At 44.3% G+C, this 8,869-nt stretch overlaps 1 protein-coding gene across 1 annotated transcript; it reads left to right on the plus strand.

Annotated features, from left to right (window-relative positions):
• The first annotated feature begins 436 nt into the window (after nucleotides 1-436).
• PEX4 (peroxin4) lies at nucleotides 437-7,065 on the plus strand. Its single transcript, XM_087374936.1, has 5 exons — nucleotides 437-555; nucleotides 3,353-3,472; nucleotides 6,165-6,293; nucleotides 6,466-6,595; nucleotides 6,720-7,065. Exons 1-5 carry the CDS (start codon nucleotides 553-555, stop codon nucleotides 6,806-6,808), a joined length of 471 nt encoding a protein of 156 aa, XP_087231062.1. The 5' UTR covers nucleotides 437-552; the 3' UTR covers nucleotides 6,809-7,065.
• The last annotated feature ends 1,804 nt before the right edge of the window (nucleotides 7,066-8,869 follow it).

Raw genomic sequence — 8,869 nt, forward strand, 5'->3', positions numbered from 1 at the left:
GACAACACATAGAAAGGGGAAAGCCCCATACTTGTATATCTGCTACACCTAACAAGACATCAAATACACAATAGACCATACCTACAGAAAGGAGAAAGCCTCAAGCATGTATGCAGTCATTAACCAAGCAACATAGATATGCCAGTACACTGAATTGCACTCATACCTCTCCACAGAAGATCTAATGTGGCAGCACAAGACGAGCACAACACAGACAGCATGCGCGACGTAGCATAAAAAGGAGCGCCACCATAGCATGGTTGCCGCAGCACAAGGCGAGCGCCACCACAGAAAGGAGCGCCACCACAACATGCTCGACGCAACACCTTCTGGGAGGACAAAAGTGTAAACCTAATAACAAAGAGAAACCGTGAAAACTGACCTAACTACCCGTAGCGAACACGTGGCAAAGAATGAACCGTAACCACTAACCGACGCAAAACCCAAGAATCCCACCCTTTGAGTGTCCCAAACTCATTCCCTCGTTAAAACCCAAAAAAAGACCCAGTTCCAAGATCAAAGCGGGTACAGACCTCGACTCATCCATTCGCCATGGTATTTCCTCATTCCTACCCTGATTTGTTGCATCCGATTGCTAAATTTCAAATCTCTCATGCATCAGACTTCATCATCGCACGCTACAGATATTGTTCCTTTTCCATGTTATTAGTGCTATTTGTTATAATTTAGAAAAAAGGAGTGCTTCGACGTTTTTTCAAGCGTTCTTCTGGATTGTAGCTATCGACTGGTGTCGCAATGCCAAGACGTAAAAGTCACTTTCCTCACCTCTATTGGAAGATTGATACAGACGACCATGTTTAGCCAATCTAATCACGTCTGCAAGTGTGCGTTATCCAGATGCGTGCTGACCGCATGCACTGTAAAATGTAGAAACTCTAATACGCTTCATAGTTCCAATTTTCCCTCCAGCGTCATCCTTTGTCTATCACATTTCCTTCCTTCCTTTGTGGTAAGTTCCAACCACAGCTACTTTCTCTCAAACTTCCTCAGCTGCTCTCAGCCCTGGGCTGTGGAGAGAGAGAGAGAGGGATGATATGATTGTATTACAGTCCACGTGAAACCCTTCAAGATCTATGGGACTGGTGATCACTATCAGCTAATAGTGATCCCTTACATCCAGTGAGAGACAAACTAGTCGTGTGTTAAGTACTTGTTGGGCTAGCTTGTGTGCTAGACCCAGTAACTTATTGCGATGTTTCAGAATTTCTTTCAAGTAGCTACCTAGCTTTTTGGCTGGCTGCTCCAGCAGAGTTTTTAGATCTCTACTGTCTTCATAGCTTTCTCTGATGTGTGCGTAGGCTCTGCATCTCAGGAGCACATGCTGTTCATTTTCTACCTCCCTTGTGGGGCAGATTCTACAGGTTCTTGCATCTCTGGGGATCCTGGGTCTTGCCCATCTACCCCTCTCTACCTCGAGATCATGTGAACTCGTTCTGATTTTGCAGATTAGATGCCTTTTGAATGTTGAATTGTCTTCTCCAAGATATTTTTGCATTCCATAGCTGTCCATTGAGTTAATTTCCTGCTTACAGAACTGTTCCTGGGGTATGCCAGAGTTTCTGTAGCATTTTCTGCATTGCTCTCTCCCTTATTTCACATGCATCTGTGGGTATATCGGCGGCTGTCATACCCCATGATTCCATCCACATCATCCCCTCTCTGTGCCAGCCTATTGTCTCCATTGCCTTGTGTGGTATCTAGATGATGATTGTACGATGTCAGCTGGAGTTCGAATATGACTTATGGTACTATTGGAAAGAGCCAATACATCATAGACTACACCTTCATACTGTTCGAATTGGCCAATGCTCTACCTATGAACAGCCCATATGCGGAGGACATCAGGGCAAGGGTCATGCATGGACTGTTTGGTAGAAATGACACTGAAGAGCTGGCCAAAGCGATTGATAGGGAGCCTGGTTTGGACCCATCTTTGACCTGGCTTGGCTGACAAGACTCCAGATCGGCCAATCTGGGTTGGCCCCTTTACAGACCTGGTATGGCCTCCAGTCTGGCTGAGTGTTTGGGGGGGTTTATGGGCAGACTGCTTGTCCCCTTGGCTTATATTGGGACTCTTAGTCCTTCATCATTTCCACCCCAAACTTGCTAGCATGGCATGTAGGAGAGGAGTAGCAGTAGATGATCTAGAGGCACCTGGCCTCTCAGTTTCTAGAATCGTGTCACATCATCTCCTACAGATGGTGTGGCAAGCTTCTGTCCATTAGGGCATGGCTAGGCTAGACCTCATTAAAGACACAGAGGTGGGTCTTTGGAGGGCAGTAGAGTAGGGACACGTGTCAGGCAAAGCATGCAGGGTAAAGTGCATGGACAGGTGGGCAGCAGCATCAGCCTGGCCTGGAGCAGTCGGCAGCAGCAGAAGGGCTGGAACAGTTGGAAGCAGCAGCACGGTCCTGGGGAACAGCCTGGGCTCTTTATGGGGCTTTGGAGATCGGCTGAACCTTACAGGTAGGCTGAATCTGACCAGGTCGGCCAGCTCAGCAGGCTGCTCGGCCCGGACCAGGGTCTCCCAGCCTATAAAAGGAGACCGCAAGGCCTCAGTCTTGATCAGCTCCTAGCAGCAGACTTCAGCAGCAGTCCTCACACGGTGTAGGCTTCCCTCCACAGACCAGGAGTTAGACCAGCAGGTGGCATGTGCAGTTCAGCAGATCTACCTCCCTCTTGGGCAGCAGTCAGTGCTCACAACAGCAGAGGCGTTCCACAGCGCAAGAATGCAGCAACAGATTTCTGCATACACGAGGACCTGTCCAGCATATCAAGTGTTCTTGCTCTTCCAGCAGGAGCCACCCACCTTCCGCTGGTCGCATTGGGCCAGAAGTAAAATAAATACTATCTTTTTTCCCGGGGGGGGGGGGGGGGGGGGAGGGATTTCAGCCTAATCTTGCATCATTGGCTCTTTTTGCATTGTCCTTCAGTATGTTTCTCTTCCACACAGTCTTTCAGTAATGCTTATGCTTCCACACTTAGAGACGAACACACTTCTGCTTAGATAGTTAGTTGACATACATCCCAAGATAGCACAAGTACTTGAATATATGTTACATTGGCCTCGATCTTTAGCAACTAACCCTATTTATATATTTGTGCCCTAAATAGCTTGCCCTTCCATAAAGGCCTTGCTTTTTACTGGAATAGCCTTACCTCACATGACTAGGAAACGAAAGGGGTTATTGTCACATGGTATTATCACTATGGTATGCATGCATGTGTTCCTTCACTAATGTTTCACATATATGATTTTAAAACTTGGATGATATGGGGATAGCATTACTTGTGATCTTACTAATGAACTGTTTCAATCAATGGTTGTTAGGCATCACGTGCAAGGCTTTTCAAGGAGCTCAAAGAAGTTCAAAGGGATAAAGCACCGGATTCTGATATTCAGCTAAGTTGTGATGACACCAACATATATAGATGGACAGCGCATATCAAGGTGATTTGCTTCTACATGCAATTGATGGTTCTAGTTGGTGCTTAACGGCTGTCATCGTTTGCACTAATGATTGGTTTTGCTGGGTTTGTGAAATTGTTAATTGAAAGAACGTTAAGCTATCTGAACTTGCAGGCTCCCGTGCCATAAAAATATTGAAACAAGGGATGATTTTATGCACTGATGAGTAAATAGTGATGTCCCGTGTAACGTTTCGGGCCTACTATGCAGATGAGCCTCCATCTGCTAGGTACTCCGTTGGACTTGCTGCCCACATGGCAGCCCATGTGCTGCCCTATTTCTGTGTCATTTCTTGTGAGCATGCTGCCTGCATGGCAGCCTTGGTACTGCCCATATGGCAGCCACATCATCCTACGGTCCACCTCCCTTTGCTCTCCTCATTTGGGGGCTTACAGATGGGGAGGTGACCAACCCTATTCCAACACCCACCGACATGTCTTGGCCCGATGCCAACCCATCAATGAAGATGCTTCAGTACCTCCCATGTCGTAGCCCTCTGGATCATTGCGGTGTTGATGTTGCTTCTTGGCTTTTCATCCAGTGGCTCTTGCCACAAGGTCCGGTTCTGCATTAGTACACCTCCTTGGTAGGTAGCACCTAATGGCATCACTCCTTCAGTCACATACCCGCCTTTGAACTTGAGTGCTCCAGACACCAGCATCCTCCAGTTCTCTCCCTCATGATGGGTGAATAGCTTGAAGTCCTCCTTGCACCATGCTCTCAGGGTCTGTTTCAACTCGTCCTCCAACTGCCAAGGTTTGCAACCAAATAACATACTTGAGAAATCAAATCCCAAGTATACATTTAGATTACTTGGACCATCAGTATCCTTATGTAGTCCTGCGATATCCCCCTCTAAGTCACAGCATCCATCTAACTCTAAGTCCATAGGTCCTATCGAAGAATCCCCCTCTGTGTTAGCAATACCAGCCAAGCACCCAGATGGCTCCAAGCACTCATTACTGTCCTTCACCTTCACAAAAGTTTATGACTCCTTCTTACCATCTCTCAATGTTAGACATCCTCACCGTAACACCGGGGCCTACATATTTTACCTCAGCAACATCGGGAGATGTCACCAAGAAAAGTTCCTCTGTGACCACCACACAGACTTTTGACTCCTTCGACTTTGAGCTGGCCCCCTTCTTCTGATCAGCCTCCTTCTTTCTGCAATCCTTAGCAAAATATATTGGCTCATCACAACAAAAGCATTTCTTCTCTTTCTTCCTCTTATTTTTGAAACTTTCAAAGAGCACACAAAAAAAAAAAAACAGACGTTCTAGGGCTGTTCCAATTCTAGCTTGCTTCCTGGAACGGCGTTCCAGACGTTCTGGATGTCGGAATGCCATTCCCTGGTAACTAAGCTTACAGCTCAGGACAAGAGCAAAGGCAAGGGTAAGGGTAAGCCTAGCAGAGGCAAGCCTAAGATAGAGCAGACTCTTCAGATGAAGAAGCTGCCCCGTTCCCCCTTCCCGGGATGTTCCTGTTTTGACACCCGAATTTCCGGAACGTTCCCGTTCCCTAGTAAGTATGGCTGTAAGGGCTTTATCATCGTTGCCATCATATTTCTTCTCCCGAGCTTCTTGCTGTAGAAGCAATGGAACCAGCTCCTCGAACGTCACTGGTGCCGCCCTCTACCCTGCAATCATCGGAGTCACAAAACTACTGTAGATCCTTGGAAGCATGCCCAGCAATAGCCTAGCCATCCTGGTCGAACTTGTCCTTTGAGCAATTAAGATCTTGTAACATGCAAGACCTAGTTTGTAGGCACCATTTGAGTTCAGCTTGCCATTGGACTTGTAGGAGGTCTTGACGATGATGACTTACCTTTATTTTGAGTTCTTTTAGACCTCCATATAGGTGGAGAATGCCATGCTCAAGGTTTGGATGCGCAAATGCCCTCTCCTCCTTGATGTGGGAAGAGGCCGATGATTCTATATGAATCGCTAGAAGTCAAGCCTGAAATTTATGGTTGCCATTAGGATCAACATTTTAGCATGACAGCAAGTGTCCCTTGTTCTATCAGTGTTTTCCTGAAGCTTTTGTATTGGAGCACTGCCAAGCTCACTCTTGTAGGCACAGCGCGAGTCAAGTGTTGCTGTGTGTTGCAACTTGCATCCTGTAAGTGCTTCCACAGGGGATGACGGGCCAATTTAGAGGACTAATGTGGAAACTTTAGGATTGGACCTATGACACGTTGAGCCAAGGTGGAGTGGCAGACTGCTGTCCTCCTCCCTTATGTAGAGTGCGGGCTGGGATCATTGATCAACAATTGCACTATATGGGTTAATAAGGCAAACTTATCAACTCTGCGTATACAGCTAAATGGAAGTTTGTGTTTTGTAATATCAAGGGCACGTTTCATCTTTTTGCAACTTTTATTATTATCGCGATGAGCCAACGTTGAAATTCATTGGTCTTTCTCTTCTTGGACTCTTCTTCCCTAACAACTCTTTTGTTTCAAACATCGATGCGGTGTCACACCATCTTACAGTTTGATTGTGGAGAATTGTACAGTTGGAAAAGCATTTCTCTCAGCTAAATAGTGGATTCCCTGTTTATGTATCCTTTAGCAGAAAAGGTATAATATATTTTTGATAGACCAGGGAAGGAAATTTTACATACCTTTTGGTTGCGCTTCAACCTTCTGTAGTAAATTTGTCTTTTTTTCTAGGGCCCTGCAGAAACTCCCTATCAGGAAGGTATTTTCCACCTGGCTATCAATGTACCTGAACAGTATCCTCTTGTGCCACCTCAAGTTCGTTTTGGTACAAAAATATTCCATCCAAATGTTCATTTCAAGGTATGGAGTGTTATTCTTGTAGTACTGGATCCATTCGCTTCAATCGAAGGAATGGTTTTGAGTTGCTTGTTCCTTGAATCTGATTTTATTTGAAATACATAGGTTCGTGAGCTCAGTATGACCACTTTCATATCTTGTAGACAATCTTACAGGCAATTGTTCTGTTCATCAGACAGGAGAAATCTGTCTTGACATCTTGAAGACAGCTTGGACTCCAGCATGGACATTGCAGTCAGTCTGTCGGGCAATTATTGCCCTAATGGCTCACCCCGAAGCAGATAGTCCTTTAAATTGTGATTGTGGTAAGCAGCAGGTTTTCAATTTCTTATGGTGAAAAAGATGCAGGATCTGCGCTTGGTATCATGGTCATTTACCTTCTCAAACTCAATCTGCACTCGTAGCATAACCAAACTGGTCGTGTTGCAGGCAATTTATTGAGGTCTGGTGACTATCGTGGATACCAGTCAATGGCTCGCATGTATACCCGCCTTGCTGCAATTCCGAATGTTCCTTGATTTGGATGCTATTTGAAGACTAGAGCAATGTCACAGAATCCAACTTTGGAATGAAAAATGTGGTGCCTGATGTTCTGCATCTGAATGGATCATACTATAAGCTTCTGGAATCAGGATTGTTGGATTCCAACTGCCTGAGAGTAAAGCCTATCTACATCCTATATGAGCCTGCTTATAACTTGAGGTGAGATTGAGTTTGTAAGATATATAAGATTGATGGTTTAATGCGTAATTGAGCTAAAATTTAATACATACTCTCTAATGAGCTGCTTTAATCAATCTACTTGATTGAATGAGGATTTGCACTGATTGGAAGTTTCAAATTTTCATTTCCTATGTGTCAATTTGAATGTGAGTTCCATGATGGTTGTCCATTATCACATAATTAAACAATTAAGGTGTAGCTGAAATTGTCCTTAGTATTCAGAAATTTCTACTTTCATTGTATTGCAAGCAGCATGAAATATTCTTGCTGTAGACATTCAACATTTTGAGAGCATGGAGTTTTATTGGTGAAGTTAGCGACTTGAGGTCTCATTCTTAGAACACCTAGGCTAGGCATAAATTTGTGTTTTAGAAGTTCATGGCGGTGGGAAAATTATATTTGTTTACTGTCTTGATAAGAATCCTCAGTGCTCTATTTCAAACTTCAGATCAATATAAGAGTCATGCTGACATGATTTGGACATGTGAGGATGCAAGCTGTTACCATTGGGCTTTTCCTGCAGGAGGAATTTTTCTTCAGATCACTGCTTTGGTTGATCAAGTCTCATCGTGTGTGGATGCATCTTCGTAGAGGAAAAACATGCCAGCATTTCCTTAAATGCTTTTGTAATAAGTGTTATCTTTTAGCCAATGAAATAGGGTTTGGATACCTTACAGCTAGACTGGTGCTGTCTTAAAATGTGACATGTCAATGGTCATTGAGACATTTCAGACTGCCTTGGATAGGATAATGAGTGTGGTTGGTCTTTATATGAGATCAGTGTCCTTGGTAAGGAGACTCGAGGCTTTACCAGCCAAGGCCTCATGTTATCACTTAAAGAAACGAATGTATGCATGCATGCATGAAATGCATGTATGTACATGTACTTTCATGATGTGTGCATGTAGTATAGACATGCGTGTTTGTATTTGGAGGCAAGGAGGGGGCATATGGACGTTTTTTTCCAGAAAAGGGAGCAGATGGACGTATGCATATAAATGTATACATATATGAAAATGCATATGAGCACAGTCACAAGTACTTGCATTATGTTCACATATGCATATACATATACTCGCATGTATATGGATAGTGCATATAGACATAAAGATACATGTATTTGTGCTCTCTCTCTCTCTCTCTCTCACATCTAAGTTATTACTCTGTTATGCACTCTGATATGATAAAGATTGCTGCATCCAAAGTTTTTTACAAAAGTACGAAATAAGTGCAGAGCTGCGACTTCAGAATGGACAGTTCACCAGACAAAAAGACTTGTGGGGATAAATAGAGGAAGCGTAGTTTGATTTGGACAAACACGCAGAAAATAAAAAGGGCCACACCAAGACATGCCTGTCCACAATGAAGAGGTTTGCAAAATGCAAGACACAGAAATCAGACGGGAGAATAAAGATGTTGAACTCATGCGCAGACTACATGTTCACATGCTGGAGGAAATGGACAAATGGAAGATAGAACAAGAAGGATATGACATGAGTGTTGGATGAAAACACAAGCTCATGGGTTCAGGAGTCGGAGACTCAGATTGCCGGAGTCAAAGTGGGGAATGAGATGTTGAGGACACGCACACAATGCAAAGATGGAGAATTTCAGCCACCTCTCAATGACGAACTGAACAGAGTTGAACAGACCCTCTAGGCACAAGAGGAGAAGAAGGCAGGCAAAGTGTTGGAAGAGTTCAAAAGCAAATGAGAAACTTAGGAAGGAGATGGATGCCATGCAGGCCACTATGTAGGAGAAGCATGTGGAGTTCTTTCAGCAATTAAGTAAAGGGAAGGTAGAGATGTCTGAGTGGAAGGAGGTGGTCAAGAAGGACACTTCAGTCTCAAAGAAAG

This window comes from Dipteris shenzhenensis, chromosome 5 (assembly GCF_047967505.1).
Source record: "Dipteris shenzhenensis isolate YYH24624 ecotype China chromosome 5, Dip_SZ_1.0, whole genome shotgun sequence".
NCBI classification, from domain to species: Eukaryota; Viridiplantae; Streptophyta; class Polypodiopsida; order Gleicheniales; family Dipteridaceae; genus Dipteris; species Dipteris shenzhenensis.

Excerpts from the sequence above, each read along its gene's own strand:
- PEX4 (XM_087374936.1), top strand. Across the intron at positions 6,294-6,465 it reads ATCCAAATGTTCATTTCAAG|ACAGGAGAAATCTGTCTTGA; the intron begins GTATGGAGTGTT and ends TCTGTTCATCAG. Across the intron at positions 6,596-6,719 it reads TCCTTTAAATTGTGATTGTG|GCAATTTATTGAGGTCTGGT; the intron begins GTAAGCAGCAGG and ends GTCGTGTTGCAG.